General features: G+C 44.8%; 1 protein-coding gene across 2 annotated transcripts in view; it reads left to right on the top strand.

Moving 5' to 3' along the window:
- Window positions 1–18543, top strand: part of Luc7l (LUC7-like) — a 31542-nt gene extending 12999 nt beyond the window's left edge. For both annotated transcript variants that reach the window (XM_013517876.1, XM_005391669.2), the window contains 7 exons: window positions 4234–4344; window positions 5081–5224; window positions 8092–8268; window positions 14433–14521; window positions 16772–16801; window positions 17247–17420; window positions 18185–18543. In XM_013517876.1, coding sequence (XP_013373330.1) covers window positions 4234–4344; window positions 5081–5224; window positions 8092–8268; window positions 14433–14521; window positions 16772–16801; window positions 17247–17420; window positions 18185–18326 — 867 coding nt within the window. In that variant the 3' untranslated portion in view covers window positions 18327–18543. The remainder of the gene's footprint in view (window positions 1–4233; window positions 4345–5080; window positions 5225–8091; window positions 8269–14432; window positions 14522–16771; window positions 16802–17246; window positions 17421–18184) is intronic.
- The last annotated feature ends 606 nt before the right edge of the window (window positions 18544–19149 follow it).

The following is a 19149-nucleotide window of genomic DNA, read 5'->3' on the forward strand; positions in this document are numbered from 1 at the left end:
AGTTCAGGCTTGCCTTGACCTCACTTTGTAGCCCAGGCTGGTCTCGAACTCGCAATAATCCGCCTGCCTCAGCCTCCCGAGTGCTGGGATTACAGGCATGCGCCACCAGGCCCAGCTACCCCTACTTTTGAGAGTCTCAGCAGTTGCCCAGCCAAGAATCTAACTTGTGGGTCGTCCTGCGTCAGCCTCGCAAGTCCTGGTATTACAGGCATACACCACCACACCTGGTAAAATAGTGGTTTCATAAAGATAACATTTCCATGACATGTTTACCTTTAAATTCTCAATTTATACTTCTCAGTAGTGTGAATGTATTTGAATTACTTCTATACTAGAAGTAAGGGAAGGTGATCCAATTTGAACATAAAATATCTCAGACTGGCCTTGAACTCACTATGTAGTCCAGGCTGGCCTCGAACTTGTGGCAGTCCTGCCTCAGTTTTCCGAGTGCAGGGATTATAGGTGTATGGGCCCAAGCCCGGTCCTTTATTTTTTATTTTGTGACAAAGTCTTAAAATATTGCTGAGTTGCCTGGGCTGGGCTTGAGTGATTCTCCTGCCTCAGTCTCTCAGAGTGCTAGGATTACAGGTGTGTGTCATTGTGCTCAGTTTAAAAATAGCTTTTTAGTCGGGCATGGTGACACCAGCACTTGGGGTACTGAAGCAGGAGGATCGTCAGAAGTTCAAGATGAGCCTGGGCTACCAAGTGAGCTCAAGGCCAACCTGAACTGCATTGTGAGACCCTGTCTCCCAAAAAAAAAACTTTTTAGCTGGACGTGTCGGGCACACCTGTTGTCCCAGTACTGAGGAGGCTGAGGCAGGAGGATTCCCATGAGTTCGAGGCCAGGCTGGGCTACATAGAGAATTCAAGGCTAGCTTCAACTACATAGTGAGATTCTGTCTCAAAAAAATTAAAAAATTTTATATAGTGTTAGTTGTATAGTTACATAGTATTAGTTGATTAATTGTTTTTGGAGGCAGAGTCTTATTATACAGTCCAGGTTGGCTTTGAGCCTCCTCAGTACTGGGATAACAGGTGTGCCCCACGCATCCAGCTAAAAAGCTTTTTTTTTTTTTTTTTTGGAGACAGGGTCTCACAATGCAGTTCAGGTTGGCCTTGAGCTCACTTTGTAGCCTAGGCTCATCTTGAACTTGTGACAATTCTCCTGCCTCAGCGCCCGAAGTGCAGGAGCCACCATACCCGATTAAAAAGCTATTTTTAAACTGAGCACAATGATGCACACCCAGGTTGACCCTGAACTTGTGCCATCTTCCTGCTTTAGGCTCTTGAGTGCTGGGATCACTGGTTGGCCTGGCTCAGCAGATTAATTCTTTTTTTTTCTTTTTTTTTTTTTTTTCTTTAGTACTGGGAATCGAACTCATGACCTTGCGCTTGCCGGGCAGGCACTGTGCCTCTGAGCTAAATCCCCAGCCCCTTCGCAGATTAATTCTTAAATGCTACAAACTGACCATGGAGTGCCAGCTGTGGTAGTATATGCCTGTAATCCCAGCACTCCAGCACTAGGGAGGCGAATGCAGGGAGATTGCTGCAAGTTCACAGGCAACCTGGGCTACATAGTGAATCCAGGCCAGCCTGAACTATATATATAGCAAGACCCAGTCTTAAGAAAAAACAAAAAACTGACCTTGGTTGTTTGGCTTTTAAGCAGTATTTCGGAGCAGTTCCAAGCAGCTCATTGTGTCCAGTTTGACTGGCTGAAGGTTTGAATTCTGAGGCTTTGCTAGCAAACAAAGCAGTAGGGTATCCTATTTATAGAACTTCTCTTGGGTGGTACATAGGCATATTCTTTTACAAAACAGTTGAGGCTGGGCATGGTGTGCACACCTGTAACCATGGTCTTAGGAGGGTGAGGCAAGAAGATTGCCATGAGTTAAAGGCTAGCCAGGGTTACTAGTGAGTTCAAGAACAGCCTGAACTACCTAGAAAGACCCTGTCTCAGAAAACAACCCTCCTCAAAAAGAAAACACCTCCAAAAACCAGTTGAAGCCAGGCGAGGTGGTACATGTCTGTAATACCAGCAGCCATGAGGCTGATGTAACAGGATTACTGAATTCAAGGCCAGCCTAAAATACATAATATCTCAGAAATCCAAAATAACAGTTGAAAGTAAACAGTTGAAAAAGTAGTTTGAGGGTAACCTGGGCTACATATTGAGGTCAAGGCTGAACTATTTTTGGAGACAGGGTCTCACAATGTAGTTCAGGTTGACCTTGAGCTCACTTTATAGCCCAGGCTGGTCTCAAACTTGCGATGAGCCTCCCAAACTAACATAGCAAGACCCTATCTCAAAAATCAAAACACAAAACCCCCAGAGATCTGTGTTTTTTGTTTTGTTTTGTTTTGGTTTTTTTGAGACAGGGTCTTGATAATGCAGTTCAGGCTGGCCTTGAGCTCACTTTGTAGCCCAGGCTGGTCTCGGGCTCCCACTGATCCTCCTACCTCAGCCTCCCAAGTGCTGGGATTACAGGCGTGTACCACCACGCTGGGCTTTGTTTGTTTGTTTGTTTGCTTTTGGTTGTTTGAAGCAGGGTCTTGCTATGTAGTTCAGGCTAGCCTTGAGCTCATGGCAGTGCTCTTGCCTCAGCGCTGCTGGGATTACAGGCATGTGCCACTATGCCTGGCTTTTATTTTATAAAGAAAGTGCAGGTTGTAAGTCTTCTGGTTTGCTTGTTGTCTGGTGTATTTACTTAGTTTTTAGGTTTTCTAGCATCTGAGTCCATAGTGTGATTTTGCTTAAGGTGCAGGTGGTGGCTTTGGTTGGTGAAGGCACTGGTAGGGTTGTTACATGTGCTGCACTTGACCTCTGAGTAGATTCTAAGTCTGCCTCATGTACACTGCCCTGCCTAGGGGACACTAGGGGTGCACAGGCTGAGCGAGCCTGGGTCACCTTAGACTTATGTGTTAGAAGCTATCCCAGGTGAACACAGGTGACCCATGCTTCATACTTGGGAAAAGTAATGTGCAAATGTGTGTTAGCAAACACAGACCAGATCATTGATTTATTTGCTTTTCTCATTGCTTGGCTTGAAAATGCTGAAATGTTTTATTAGAGTATTTGGGTGACCACTGAGAGGCACTTTGACCTCTGTGATTACAGAGTAACAATTGGTAGTCAGACTTGAGAGTTAGGACTCTTTGCCTTTACTAGACCCTGGGAGATTGGACATGATAAGGGAGGCTTTTCCCCATCTGGAGCTACTCTCAAAAATGTGTACTCATTTGAAGAAAATACTTAAGATTCCTGAGGGGATTCCTCTGATCATTTAAGAGTGGCACTGATCTCTGGAGCACCATCCAACAGCTAGCCTACTCTTGCTGTCCATTTTAGAAGGGAGAATGTAAAACACTGTTTGGTCTGTTGTCGTGTCATCTCCATCCCAAATTTTCTTACCTCTGTTGTTTGGTAATAGATCACTGTCATCACTGCCAAACACTCTGGCTGTGGTATTTAACACATGCCACTATTAGCTGGCTGACCCATGGTATACCGAAGGAGGTGCTCGTTACTAGTTACCAAATGACAGCTGAAAATTGATGTCCTGTTTGTATGTTTATCTGAAGTTATATTGGCTTCTACCTGCTTACAGCAGATTAACTTTAGTATGTATTTTAGACAGTAGGCAGTAACTAAACTTGTAGTTCTCAGTAATATTTTTCTTTTTTTCCTTTTTTTTTTTGGAGTCTGAGTCTGAGTTGCCAAGGCTGTTCTTGAACTAGGGATTCTCCTGTCTCAGCCTCCCCCAGGTATCTGGGATTACAGGCTTACACCATTATGCCCATCTTGTTTTATTTTTTTAGGTAGAAGAGGGAACATATATGAGGGAATAATATTTATGAAGATTACAGAAAGTGGTGAGTGCAGGGTGTGCATCTCCCACAACTCTCCAGAAGGTCCTCTAACACTGATCTTTATTCAGGTTTTTCTGTCTTCAGAGAACTGTGATTGCCAAGTTTGGCAGTGCTATTGGGGGTTGGAGGTCCTTTTACAAGTTTTGGAGAAATACAACTAAATCAGATGAGAAGATCATGCTCCTCCCAATGATTTGGCTTAAGAAAATGGCCTAATTTAGTATGATTATCAATGTGTTAACTGCCATTGACCCTTCGGGTGTTAAGAAACCAACCCATACATATATTTCCTATACGCAGACGGGTTCCAGGGGCCTGTATCACTGATCATAACTATCAACCTTGCTCTTTTTTCTGAGCTAGGCAATGGATCACTTGGAGTCCTTTATTGCAGAGTGTGATCGGAGGACTGAGCTTGCCAAGAAACGTCTGGCAGAAACACAGGAGGAGATTAGCGCAGAAGTTTCTGCAAAGGTATGTCTGGTGACTTTGGTATAAGTTAGTGTATGAATACTGGGTATACTGATGGCCCTTAACTCATAACCAGCCCTGATAGGCTGATTCTGGGGGAGATGGCGTGTGCTGCCTTGGCTGTGGTTCCTGGTAAGGATGGAAAATTGTGACCAAACATTCATGTATCATTTCAACCTTTAGGAGCTGCTGTCTCTGTCCTTTTCTTCATATCTCTTTCCCCTCTACACCTCCCCCACAACCCCAGTGCGGTACTGGGGATTGTGCCCAGGAGTGTTCTATTACTGAGTTACATCCTAATCTTTTTTATTTATTATTGTGAGACATGGTCTTGCTAAGTTGCCCGGGCAGGACTCAAACTTCCAGTACTCCTTGCTTCAGCCTCCCTAAGTGCTAGGATTGTAGACACGTACCTACAGTCATGTTCCCTATCCCAAATACCTATTTTTTTAACTCTGTTTTCAAACGTGCCACCTAAAACAGGAAACAAGCAAAAATTAGTAGGGAAATGGTTAAATTGATACATTTTACCTGGTGGACTAAAGAAGGGAGCTGTGTAGGGGACTGGCATGAGTGTCAGCTCAACTGTCCGACCCTCCTCTTCAGTGGAAACAAGTCCCTTGGGGTTTTCTTCTCAGTGCTAATGAAATGCTGCAGGAAAAATACTTTTTTTTTTTTTTTTTTTGCTTTTCAAATCCTGTTCTTAGGTGTCTGCTTACCTTACTGTTTCTCTCTTCAGGCAGAAAAAGTACATGAGTTGAATGAAGAAATAGGAAAACTACTTGCGAAAGCTGAGCAGCTAGGAGCTGAAGGAAATGTGGATGAATCTCAGAAGATTCTTATGGAAGTGGAGAAAGTTCGTGCAAAGAAAAAAGAAGCTGAGGTTGGTGGAGGAAATGTTTTAGGAAAAGGGAAATGTTAGTAATTCAATAGAGTTGACTATTTGGACTAATTTTAAGGTGTAGCTATACTTTTTTAATTAATAAATTTTGTTATTCAGGGCAGTTTTGAGTTCACAGAAAATAGGAGACGGTATATTGATTTGAAACCTATTCTCTGCATCTCCCTACACACTCTCCTATTGTCAAAATCCCCCACCACAACAGTTTATTACTATTGGTGGACTTACATTGACACATTGTTATCACCCCAAGGTTCGTATAGTGTATATTGGGCTTCACTCTTCATAGCATGGGAATATTTGTAATGACCTGTGTTCCCCATTATAATATCAGAGTAGTTTCACTGTCCCCTAAAAATCCTCTGTGCTCCCCTTGTTCATTCTGATGAAAATAGGTGTACAAAAGAAGTGGGTCTGAGTGTGAGAGTGACTTTGGGTTGAGGTTAGTCTCTAGGTAAGGTAGAGTGATCTTGGAAAGCCTTGCAGCTGAGACCTATAAACTGAGAAGGACCTACAAACTATCATTCTACCTGGTAGAATGATAGAAGGCAAGGAGGTGAGGTAGAGATGAGATAGCATGTGTGTGCCCTGGAGCAGGCCTGGTTTTGGTTGTCAGTGTGCCTCTGGCTCCATGTGGTGTTTGATACATAGTAGATACTCAGTTATAATTGACTGAGTGGTACCATGGACTGACAGGTATTAGAACAGTGCAGATAAGGAGAGAAAGCTGTAAGGTTACTCAGGATGGGATCATCAGAGCAGCAGTTACCATGGTTTCAAGCTGTCACTGGAATTGAGGTTGGCAGTGTCAGGCAGACAGGTAAGGTTAGACCACCATCTACCTTCAGTTACTTTCCTAGACAATATATTCTCTCTGAAGACAAGATTGACAATACAGATACATTGCCTTCCTGTATAAGGGCTTGTATGTGATCACACTAAAGGACAGTGAGACTCATGCTCATACTGGACTCTATAAAGAAGCAGCATGGTATTGTGACTCAGATATGTTGGGTGACAGTGGCATGTAGCCTGATTTCCCAAACTATGACCAGTAATTGGTAAATTCTCAATAGCCTTTCCTTGGTTTAGAGAGTAGTTTCATTTCTGGGAAATTTCGATGCATATGTAAACCCTGCATATAGTTTTGTGTTTGTATTTACAGTAGAGTCATTGTAGCTCATTGGGCTGCTGATGCCTCTGCCAGCAAGTCTGGAGGGAAGCTTAACATCCTCATGATGTACACCAAGCCTTTGCTCTTTCTGCTCAAAGTCCATAGACACCAGAAATCTCTCCAAGGCTCAGATTTGTTCATTGGCTAAAGTAACTGTAGATTTGGTGTTGTCACCCACAGGGATAGCTGTAGTTGAGAGGGTGCAGGTTGGGATGTGTGGCTAGCTATACCTAGGATTCCTGGTATCCTCATCCCTCCTCCTGTTTTTCTTCCTCTTTTCTGTGAATACTGCCCCTAGGAAGCACATTACTGGCTCTGTGGAATCACTGGGGCAAGATCAGGATGGTGTGGGATGAGGGCTGCGGATGAGTGGGATCTGGCAGTGCTGATTTCTGTAGTGATGCAGCATCACTGGAATCCTTTTTGTTTTCAGTAGTAGACAAGATGTTCGGTAGTCTTAAGGCTTCCCTCTTTTGGCAGGAGAGGCTTAGCAGCTGCAGTTTTGTGATACTTCATCATTTGAAAAAACAGGTATCCTTGACAGTGGCCTCAGTTACTCAGCAAGTTTTCAGGAATTATTTGACAATTTATTTTTACTTTTTTTGTGGTGCTAGAGATGGAACCCAGGGCCTCTAGGCAAGTGCTCTAATGATCAGCTATGTCGCCAGCTTTACTGTATTTTTCTTTTTCTTTTTCGTTTTTTTTTTTTTTTTTTTTTTTTTGAGACAGGGTCTTGCTATGCAGTTCAGGCTGGCCCTGAGCTCACTTTGTGCCCAGGCTGGTCTCAAACTTGCAGTGATCTTCCTGCCTCCCAAGTGCTGGGATTACAGGCATGCACCACCACACCCGGCCTTACTGTATTTTTCATTATACTTTTTTGTTTGTTTTTTTGAGACAGGGTTTCAAACTATGGAGTTCAGGCTGGCCTTGAACTCACTTTGTAGCCCAGGTTGATCTTCAACACAAAGCAGTCCTCCTGCCTCAGCCTCTGGAGTGCTGGGATTACAGGTGTGTGCCACCACGCCCGGCTAATTACACTTTTCTATTTTAAAATAATTATAGATTCATATTCACTTTAAAGAAGTATGCCAAGTATGGTGGTGGTGATGCATGCATGTATCCAATACTTGGGAGACTAAGGTAGGAGGATTGGCATGAGTTTGAGACCAGCCTGGGTGAGCTCAGGGCCAGCCTGAACTACATAATGAGGTCCTGTCTCAAAACAAAAACAAAAATAAAATAAAATTCATCTATAGCTGGGCATGGTAGCACATTGCCTATAATTGTAGGAGGATCTTAAGTTTGAGTCCAGCCTGGGCAAAATAGTAAGAACTTGTATAACATTTTTAAAAAGGTAGGGGAAAGGCCGGGCATGGTGGCACATGCCTGTAATCCCAGCACTTGGGAGGCTGAGGCAGGGGGATCATTGGGAGTTCCCTGGGCTACAAAGTGAGCTCAAGGCCAGCCTGAACTTCATAGTGAGACCCCGTATCAAAAAGACCAAAAAAAAAGGTTGGGGATATAATTTGTAGAGCACCCCTAGATTCAATTCTCAGTGCCACATCTACAATAAAACTTCACCTTTATTGTTACATCAGGTATTTCTATTTTAGAGGTTGATACATGATGGCAGTTCTGTAAACCTCACCTTTATCTCTCTCTTTCTCTTTTCTAGGAAGAATACAGAAATTCCATGCCTGCGTCCAGTTTTCAACAGCAAAAGCTTCGTGTCTGTGAGGTCTGTTCAGCCTACCTTGGTCTTCATGACAATGACCGCCGTCTGGCAGACCACTTTGGGGGCAAGTTACATTTGGGGTTCATTCAGATCCGAGAGAAGCTTGATCAGTTAAGGGTAAGTTAATGTATTTCTAGAGAAACTTGAGGCATCTTGTGGGCTTCATATTTTTTTAATTTTAAAAAGCCTTATGCTAGGCAAGGAGATGTGTGCTAGTAATTCCAGCACTCTAGGAGACTGACTGGGCAACTTAGCGAAACCCTGTCTCAAATGAGTTTTTAAGACGGGCTGAATATGATAGCACATGCCTGTAGTCCCAGCACTTGGGAGGCTGAGGCAGGACAATTGCCATGAGTTTAAGGCCAGCCTGGACTCCATGGTGAGTTCAAGATCAGTCTGAATTGCATAGTGAGACCCTGTTCAGAAAAAAAACAAAAAACAAAAGTACTGGAGCTGTAGTTCACTGGGAACGTCCTGAATTCAACTTCCAGTACCACAAAAAGGAAAAAAAAAAACTTGTCTTCTGATTCACAAAACAGACATGAAATCTCAAAACCCAAAGAAGTCTTGGAAATTGACCTACTTTATACCCCTTCTTTACAGAGGAAAATGGTGTCCTGCAGTCCCAGGGTATAGATAGTTCTATGTTATTAAGCTTGACAGAAGACCATACAACCTGGTTGCTTGCCTTTGAACCTCCTCAGGGAAAACGAGATGATGGGGTTTTTCTGATAGAACTATGCCACCCTGGCTCAGACAGGCTCAGTTCCCCCTTCCCTCCCTCCCTCTCTTCCATCCTTCCATCCTTCCTTCATTTTCCTGAACATTTAAAATGTTAAGTGTAGAATGCTAAGAAGGAACGTTAGCATGTCACTGGTACTTTGAATTGTCATTCATCGTACTGGCAGAACCTCCCTTGTTCAGTGCATATGAGGACCCTGTGATAGGTTGTAGGCAGTCAGCCTTCTCTCCATATATCACAGATGGGAAGGGGAGGAACAGCCTTGTGGCACCTTGACCATAGAGTGTAGTATTGGAATAATGAAGACCTCATTAGGTGCTGGGACCATTCCCCCAGGAAAGAACTTGCTCATCAGATGAGGGCTCTGCAAGCAAGGAGTGGTTCCCCAAGCAACATGTGCTATTGAGAGGAAGAGCCTGAACTAGAGTAGTACTTACCTTATTTATTTATTTTTTCAATACTGTTGTTTGTTTATTTATTTATTTATTTAAATTTTTTTCTGGTACTGGGAATCGAACTCATGACCTCGCACTTGCCAGGCAGATGCTGTGCGGCTGAGCTAAATCCCCAGCCCCTTGATTTATTTATTTTTTTAAAGAGAAAAAAATTTGAAACAGGATAATAGGAGGGTACCAATGATTAATACATTGCATATTGTTATTTTTAAATTAGTTTGGAGTAGCACATTTTGCTTCAGCCTTTCCAATAGAATTTTGAGAAAAGATATACTCACTACTATCAGAACTAGATTATAGATCCCAACTCCCGAAGGTTATGGAGTTCTGTCCCCACATGGAATTCAAAGGAAAGACTATGAAAATACAAAGAAAGCACTTAGGAAAACCAAGAAGGATTCTAATTGTGCCCTTTTATGAGCAAGAACTGTATCACTGCAAAATTGCCTCACCCTGGGACAGATGAGATTGTGATCAGGGGATGGAAACAGAGTAGTCTAGTTACCGGGTATGCATGTGTGTGGTCTGTGTGGTGGGCTACTGTTGGTTTCTACTCATAGAAGTACATTTGATATAATTGAGTTCCATTTCCCTTCTCTTCTCCATAGTTTGTCTTAATGTAATCTTTTATATATATTATAAAAGTTTTAAATTTTTAAAGTGAATTTTTATATCAGAAAAGTGAGTAAATTGAAATTTTTTCTGTGGCCAGGAGAATTTAGTCTAGAAAGCATGTTTTTACCACTGTTGAAACCAGGAACAGTGTGCAGTTGACCAAAACAACGCAAATATTACAGATTTACAGATTCCTTTTTTTTTTTTTGAGGTATGGTTCTCACTGTGTAAATGCAGGGTGACCTTGAACTTCCTTTCATAGCCCAGGCTGGCCTTGAACTCACAGCAATACTCCTGCGTCAGCCTCTTGAGCACTGGGATTACAGGTGTGTGCCACCATGCCAGGCACATAACAGACTTTTAATAAGAGAGGCGAAAGTTCTTAGAGGCCACTTTATTAGAAGTCTTTTTGTCAAATACTCCCACAGTTGTTAAAAGTTGTTAATGCCTTTGGGGATAAAAGTGAGCTTTTGCCGATGAGGTAGGTGGTATTTTAGGAGATGTCTTGGTTACTGTTCTCTGTGCTGAGACAAAATACCTGATGCCCAAAATTAAGGAAGGAAAAGTTTATTTAGCTCACAGGTTGGGGAGATTTCAGTCCATAATCAGTTCCAAGGCAGGGTGGTGTGGCACAGGGGCAGTAGTTCATGGTGGCAGAAGATAGCAAAAGCAACAAGAGCAAGGAGAGTAGAGAGAGAGAGAGAGCCTCTTTCTGTCCCTTGTATTGTACGTAGGTTATCCATCCTAGGATGGATGTAGCACTCATACCCATAATCCCAGCACTAGACTTACAAATGAATCACAAACTCTAGATTCAACCACCTCTGAAAAGCAGCCTTCATGGCTACATGAGGCTTTAGGGGGAACATCCAGACACAAACCATAACATTCTTTCCTGGTTCCCCAAAGACACATGCTCATTCCTTTATGCAAAAGATATTTAGTCCATCTCCAAGAGTTGCTAAAGTCTTAACAGTTTCAGCATTGCTGAAAAGTCCAAGTCCCAAGTCTCCTCTGAGATTTAAGGCAGACTCTTAGCTGTGAGCCCCTGTACAAATGAAAAGAAAGTTAAACACTTGCAGCATTTAGTGGCACAAGACAGACATTTCCATTCTAAAAGCTACAAAGGAGATATAAAAGAGTGGCACCAAAGCAAGTCCAAAATCCAGGAGGGTGAAGAGTAAATCCTATAGTTCCATGTGTAGCATGGGAGGTAATCTGTGGCAAGTTATGAGCTCCAAAGGGCTTGGGTGGCTCTATCTCTAAGGCACTGCTGGTGGAGTGCTCCCATGGCTTCTCTCTTGGTCCCACTTTGCTGCTTCCTTAAAGATTTCCTCAGATGACCTATGTTCCTGGCTTCTCCAAACTTCTGGGGTCTTCACTACACCTTTGACTTCATGCTCACAGCTTCACATACTGCCTTCTCAGGAGCATGCTGCCTGGCTTCCCAGCCCTTCTGAAATCTGGGTGGAAGCCTTTTTAACCTCAGAACAGGTGCATTCTGCATGAGCCTAAAACCAGCACCCTGTGGATGATGCCAAGGTCTGCTGCCAGCTGGAGCAGTCCCCAGGCTTTCTTTTCTCTTGGCTGTAGGGGTCAGGTGCCTGGATCACTGACCACTCTGAACCTGATTCTAAAACAAATTCTCTACACTGCTGCCATTCTGCAATCTGGCGTGGCTGTCATTTTAGAACCTGGTGCTGTTACCACCACCATTCTGGAACCTGGTTGCGGCCCCCACTGCCATTCTGGAACATGGTGCTCTGCAGCTTTCTCCTCAAAGCTGTCTTTCACTTTTGCAGTTTTGAGTCTGCAAAGGGTGGAGACTTTTGGCTTCTTGTGATAACCTCAGACCATCTCCTCCGCTCCCCCAGTACTGGGGATCAAACTCATGACCTTGCGCTTGCTGGGCAGGCGCTGTGCCACTGAGCTAAATCCCCAGCCCCAAAATAGTTGTTTCTCTTCCATTGTTTTTTTTTGTTTGTTTTTTGGATTTTTTTCCGGTACCGGGAATCGAAATCATGACCTTGTGCTTGCCTGGCAGGCCCTGTGCCACTGACCTAAATCCCTAGTCCCCCGACCATCTTCTATATTTTCCTATTCCTTCTTAGCAATCGAGATGATCTCAGCTCTGTCTTTGTGGTTCATAATTTTACTGCAGCTTCCTTTCTGACCAAACTCACAACATTTTAAATCATCCTGCTGGGCTCTTGCTCTTGATTTGCAACATAAATCTGGCTAAAAGTGCTGAACAGTAGCCATGCTACCACTTCAACAATAGCCTGCCTTGAACAATTAGACTGCCTTGAAGTTTCTTTTGCAGGATTAATTGGTTTGCCGGCTGAGTCTCAGGCAGTGTCTTTGTTTTTTGTTTTTTGTTTTTTTTTTTTTTGGTTTTTCTCCGGTATCAGGAATCGAACTCAACCTTGCGCTTGCCAGGCAGGCACTGTGCCGCTGAGCTAAATCCCCAGCCCCACAGGCAGTGTCTTTGGACATAAGCAAAATGCAGACAAACTTTCTGCCAAATCATAGCACATATCATCTGGAGTCCAACAACCAGCGTGGTCTTTCCCAGGACAAACATCGCGAACCTGGTCTTTTACTGGCAGGATTTCTATCAGCGTTCTGGTCTTCTGAGCTCTGACCAGAATCTCCCATACAAAACAGCCTAAGGCCTTTCAACTGTATACTCTTTCAGGCGACATTTCTGAACCTTCCCAAACTCTTCCCACAAGCCATTCCCAAAGACTCTTGAACCACATGGTCAGGTACAGTCACGGCAACGACCCTACTTCTCTGGTATCAAATTCTGTCATGGTTACTTTTCTATTGTTGCTGAGAGAAAATACCTGATGTCCAAAATCAAGGAAGGAAAGGTGTATTTAGCTCACAGTTTGTGGAGGTTTCAGTCCATAATCACCTGACTCTAAGGCAGGGTAGTATGGCACAGAGGCAATAGTTTATGGCAGCAGAAGACAACAAAAGCAACGAGCAAAAAGGGAGGAGCGCGAGAGAAGCCTTTTTCTGTTGGTTATATTATGTGTAGGCTATCCACCCTAGAGTGGGTGTAGTACTGACACTCATAATCCCAGCACTAGACAGTCAATCACAAACTCTAGATTCAGCTGCCTCTGAAAAGCACCCCTGATGCCTGCATGAGGCTTTAGTGGGGACATCCAGACACAAATCGTAATAAGAGAGGTAGATTGGAAAGGAGGTGATGCTAGAGCACAGGCCTGTTCTCAGCCAGATCTGCTTCAGGAACAAGTGTGCATGAAAGATGTGGTGCTTACACTTCTTCTTTAAGCTGAACCTTACAGCTGTCCATCCCTGTGTTCCTTGCTCAGATGAAGGATGAGTGTGGCCAGAGGTGCCAGATTGGCTCTCTTTCAGTCTTTGATGTTCTCTGTCATCTGCAAGGAACTGGCTGTAACCCATGCTGGGCATGGAAGATCTTCATGGCAGCACAGCTGTCTGCCCAGAGAAGACTGGTGACCTTTTGTCTCACTGGGTCTGACTTCCTCTCAGGGTTTCAGTTCACTTAGCAAAGTGACTGGGGAGGCATTAAAGAGCTTTGAGTTGGTTTGGGGAGGTGGAACTGCAGAGTGGTATTTGGGTTTTTGTTTTTTTTGTCTTGGTGGTGTTGCAGCACTGGTTTCTCAGAGCCTTTTCTGTTGCATTGATGATCAAGCCTGATGAATCGAATGTAATAGTGTTAGAAGTTAGGTACAGAGGGCTCATGGGTCTGGCCTGTAGAACAGTTGGTCTAAAGCCAACACAGCAGCCAACACCTGAGGATGGGTTATTTTTTCTCTTTTTTTTTTGGAAATAGGGTCTTAACTTTGTAGTTCAAGCTGGCCCTGAATTCAGTATATAGCCCAGGCAGATCCCAGACTTGTGGCTACCCTCCTGCCTCAGCTTCCCAAGAGCTAGGATTAAGGCTGGAAGGATGGGTCACTTCTTGGCCCCAGGAGCTCCTTCCCAGCAGCAGGATGTGTTTGTTTAGACATGGCAGTTCTGTTTCACCATTGTGGTTATGAAGACACTTTTGGGCAAAAACTTTCTGGCTTAGTTTGAAACAGTATGACCAAGACCCTTTGACTTAGAAACTTAGCATCTTGTCAGGATTGGTAGTAGGTATACACCTGTAATTTCAGCATTTGGGAGTCTGAGGCAGGAGGATTGCCATGAGCTCTAGGGCAGCCTGAGTTACATATTAAGAACCTATTTCAAGGGCTGGGGATTTAGCTCAGCGGCAAAAGCGCCTGCCTGGCAAGCGCAAGGTCATGAGTTCGGTTCCCGGTACCGGAGAAAAACACCAAAAAAAAAAAAAAAAAAAAAAAACCAAAAAGAACCTATTTCAAAAATTAAAAAGGAGTTCAGCAGTTAGAATGTACAATTTGCCACTAAAATGGATGTATTATTGTTCTCTTGCTCTTCACTCATTGTCCCATTTTTCATTTACTTAGAAAACTGTGGCTGAAAAGCAGGAGAAGAGAAATCAGGATCGCCTGAGGAGAAGAGAGGAGAGAGAACGGGAGGAGCGGCTGAGCAGGAGGTGAGCATGGAAGGGGCGGCAGGCCAATGACTCTCAGGCCTCAGGAGGCCCTTGTTCCATTGTTGCAGTTTTGCTTGGAATAGTCAAGGTCTGTCAAATACTGACATGACCATTAAAAGAAAAGTGAAAACAAGCAACATATTTAAGAAGCATGGGCCAGTTCAGGATCTGTATGTTCCCACATAAAAGAGGGAGAGGGAAAAGCTGAGAAGAGGATCCTCTTTCACCCCACAGCACCTGCTCCACTGACCTCTGGGCACGGAGCCTTCAGCACATAGGGAAGCCACAAGCTGATTGCATGGGAGCCAAGTGTGCTTTCTTGTGGTGGGTGACACACGCTGTGAGGAAAATCTGTCGTGATAGATTTTCATTCAACTTTTGGTTGAGTGTTAGGCTATGTAGGGCTCTGGTGTTTATTGCATGATGTGAGGCCACAACTTCTTATAGAGGAGAGATGGGATCTGCTAACAAGATGCACTGCTGCCCTTTGGAGATTAGAGCACAGTGTGTTGGGGTGGAGCAGCAAGACCATTGAGAAACTGGTTGAGGAGGTCCAGGTGTGGGAGGTGGTTCAGCCAGGTTAGAGGCAAGAGTGTGTGGTGTAGGGACAGAACTGACAAGAGTTGCTCTTTAGCTTTGTGAGGTATGTGAAGGAAGAAGGAACCTGGCCTCTTAGTTTTTGGTCCAGAGTTGCTGTTCACTGCGTGGGAGGATAGCAGGGATGTGGGGATCAAATTCATCCCAGTTTAAGATGCTTGAGAGACCTCCAAATAGAGATGTCAGATTTCATTGGAGTTCAAAAAAGAGGTCAAAGCCAGAATTAACCACTCTTCCATAGTGGACATGGTTCATTGCCCTTAAAGTTCTAGAAATTGCTTTCCTGGGTGGCGCACACATGGTTCATTGCCCTTAAAGTTCCAGAAATTGCTTTCCTGGGTGGCACACACTTGTAATCCAAGCACTTGGGAGGCTGAGGCAGGAATCACTGAGAGTTTGAGGGTAACCTGGGCTACATAGTGAGTTCAAGGCCAGCCTGGACTACGTAGTTAGATCCTGTCTCAGAAAACCAAAGTAAAACAAAAACAAAAGTCTGCTTTTCTGAAGGAATTCTTTAATGTATCATTCAGAAAGGGTAAGTGCTTGCTGTGTTTTTTGTTTCGTTTCCTTGTTTTAAGTATAATATACTCTGATTGTGAAGAGGCTCAAGTGGTCTAAAAATGTGCTGGCCCTTTTGGACAGAAGTAGCAGTCATTGTTGTAGTTGGGCCTGTCTGTGCAGTCATGTTTAGGCCTCAACATTTGCAGGCATCTGTGACACCGCTTGTGTATGACTGCACAGTGCGTGTAGAATGAACATCACATGAGACCTTGTGATATGCATATTTCCACTTGCTGATGTGTAACAGAAGAGCCCATTTGACTGCTGCCTGCCAGGAAGCCTGTCTCTGGAACTTCGGTGCATGTGGAGGCCCACACAGCCCTGCCTGTGTTCTTTTTTTTTTTTTGTAGTTTTTCTTCCGGTACCAGGAATCAAACTCACTACTTTGCGCTTGCCAGGCAGGCGCTTTGCTGCTGAGCTAAATCCACAGCCCCACCCTGTGTTCTGTAACTGCACCTCTGTGGTAGTGTCCATGTCTTAGTTACTAGTTGCTTTCGTGTTGCTGAGACACAGTACCCGACACACACAACTTTAAGGAGGAAAGGCTTTTTTTGGCTCAACAGTTTGTAGAGGTTTCAGTCCATAATCATCTGGCCCCATGGCAGGGTGGCAGAGGAAAAGAGTTCATAGTATGATGGCAGGAAGGAGAGAGAGGGATTGAGGGCAGAGGGAGGGAGATACACCTGTCCAGGCCACACTCCCAGTGACCCACCTTCTCAGAGCAGACTTTACCTCCCAACACACTTAGTTATAAACTCATCAGCGAGCTAATCCACTGATAAGTGTCTCATGACCCCATGACCCAGTCACCCTCCTGCCTCCCCTGAGCCCCACCTGGGAGCACATGAGACTTTAGGAGGAACATGTAGCTACAAATCATAACAGTCTGCTAGAAAGATTTAGTAGTCCAATGTTGGGTTGGATACAGCATAGCTCACCCTCGACATGTGCAGATAGACAGGTCCAGATCCCATCAGCTTATACAGCTGTATCCTTCCGTGTGAGCTCAAGTGCTGTTGAGTGAGTGAGCCACAGGACAGGCATAATACTTAGGCTGCAGACCAGAAAATAACAGGTCTTTCTCCTTTTCAGGTCTGGATCAAGAACCAGAGATCGCAGGAGGTAGGTTTCCAGATCCATTAGAGTTCTCAGTCAAAGGGCTTTTTCCAGGCAGGCGCTGTGCCACTGAACTATATCACTGGTCCCAAAAGCCTTTTTCCACAAGTGTGTTTCTTAATACTTGAGGTTTACAGCTATACAACTTTATCTGGTAGTCCAGGCTGAATTGTGAAGGTCATAGGGCCCAGGTGTGGGTTGGAGCTTAGTGTAGGAAGATTCCTCACGTGAGGTGGAAGGCTTGCAGGCCAGCCAAGAATGCCAAGTGCCAGGCTTTGTAGGCATCATTCGTGGCTATCAGATTAACTCATGGGAGTAGTTTAAGCCTAAATTGTAAATTTGTAGGAGGGAAAAGGGAACATGACAGAACCTGCTGAGAGGGAGAGCACTGGGGTGGGCCCTTGGGTCTGGCTCCTGTAGTTTCTGCCCACAAGCCTTCTGGTTTTTCCAGGTCACGCTCCCGGGATCGTCGTCGCAGACGATCAAGATCTACCTCCCGAGAGAGGCGGAAGTCTTCCCGTTCCCGTTCTCGAGACAGAGACAGACATCGCCGCCACCGTAGCCGTTCCCGGAGCCACAGCCGGGGACACCGCCGGCCTTCCAGGGACCGGAGTGCAAAATACAAGTAACTACTCTGACTCCTGGGTGGCTGCAGCCAGTAGTGAATCCTTTTCTGTGTGTTCCCAGGGTCTGCTGGGGGGTCTGTCAGCCCAGCTGTTTGGCTGCATCTGATAGCTGGGCTTGGAGGGGAGCCTAGCCTGTCATCCTTGGCAAAGTGTTGGGATTTTGAGGTGTGGTGAGCAGGACTTGGCTTGGAACTGGAGAAGGTTGTGAAGGAGCTCTCAAGGACCTCTAGGTGGTGCTGCACGGGCCCTAGGTGCAGTCTCTTGATGCACAGAGCAGCCAAGATGTATGTTCTGACCAGGGCTTGCTTACCTCTTTGGGCTTTTTCCATTGTATTTTTACATAGTGGGTCATATGCCATGTGTACAATTTTGTTGTATTCTCCTTTGTCCTGTTTATGTTATAGTGCAAGCTTTTCTTATTAAAAGTCTTTGCAAACATCACTTTTTAATGGCTTCCTGACATTCCCTGTGTAGTGGGTTGATTTGGTTTTTTTTGTTTTTTGTTTTTTTGTTTTCGTTTTTTTTTCTGGTACCGGGAATCGAACTCATGACTTTGCGCTTGCCAGGCAGGTGCTGTGCTGCTGAGCTAAATCCCCAGTCCCTGTGTAGTGGGTTTAGAGTGAGAGGGCAGGCCGCCTGCCTAGGGTGTGGTGGGGCATGACTGTCCCTGGTTCAGCTTTGAGGGTTCACATTGTTGCTTCCTGAGCAGCTAGCCAGCAGTGGGATGGTAGTCTCCACTGAGCCTCTGGTTCCCCTTTCCCAGGTTCTCCAGAGAGCGCATGTCGAGAGAGGAGTCGTGGGAGTACGGGCGCAGCGAGCGAGGGTCCACGGACTGGAGGCTGGAGAGCTCCAATGGGAAGGCCGCTTCGCGGAAGTCAGAGGAGAAGGAGGCCGGCGAGATCTGAGCCCTTTTCCTGGCACTGTAAATAGTCTGAGAGATGTTCAACATAGCCTAAAATTACCCTTTATATTTGCTGAATACAACTCATCTTTTGTAGTTTAAATTTCTGTTGTTTGGAGCTAGCTGTGAGTTTCTAGAGTCATGCAGAGTTGCTCCTATGTTCTGGGGTTGTGTTGCATAGGAATAAATAAACCTGTCGGACTGTCTTCTGACAGCAGAAATGGGGTCTCTGCTGTCCTCTGCTCCAGTGGCACTTTGCCAGAACTCTTCACCAGTGTAGACAAGGACTGATGCTGCCAGCACCTCAGAAAACCTACTTAACTTTCCAGGCATTTTGACTTTTGGCATGTGACATGTGCCAGGACCCTCCCCACACACAACCCTGACTAGGCTAGGTACATGTGGCTGTCTCCCAACCTAGCTTACATCCCGTGACCCAGCTACTTCATGCATACCTCTCAGTGCAAATTAAAGAGCAGGCTTTCTTGGGAAGGAGGGAGATTGCTGAATTCCCTGTCCTTCTCCTATCTGATCAGTTCCCAGCTCAGACCCCCTATACTGCAGTTGTGCTTTTTAAATTATTAGGGGCAAAATAAAAGAGACCAATGGAAGCTCCCCACACAGCAGCTAAGAGGTCCTAAGGGAGGCATGGTAGCTTTGGGTCATATCCTGGGGCTCCGTTCAGCTATGATTCATCCCAAGGGTGGGCTGCTTGTGTTACCAGTTCTGCTGTTCTCAGTTACTTTAGGACCAAAATAAGCTAGCTTGTAGATATGGGGAGCACCATCCCTTTTACTTTTTTTGTTTTGTTTTATTTTTTTGAAACT

Source organism: Chinchilla lanigera, unplaced genomic scaffold (genome assembly GCF_000276665.1).
Source record: "Chinchilla lanigera isolate Chin_1 unplaced genomic scaffold, ChiLan1.0 scaffold00041, whole genome shotgun sequence".
NCBI classification, from domain to species: domain Eukaryota; kingdom Metazoa; phylum Chordata; class Mammalia; order Rodentia; family Chinchillidae; genus Chinchilla; species Chinchilla lanigera.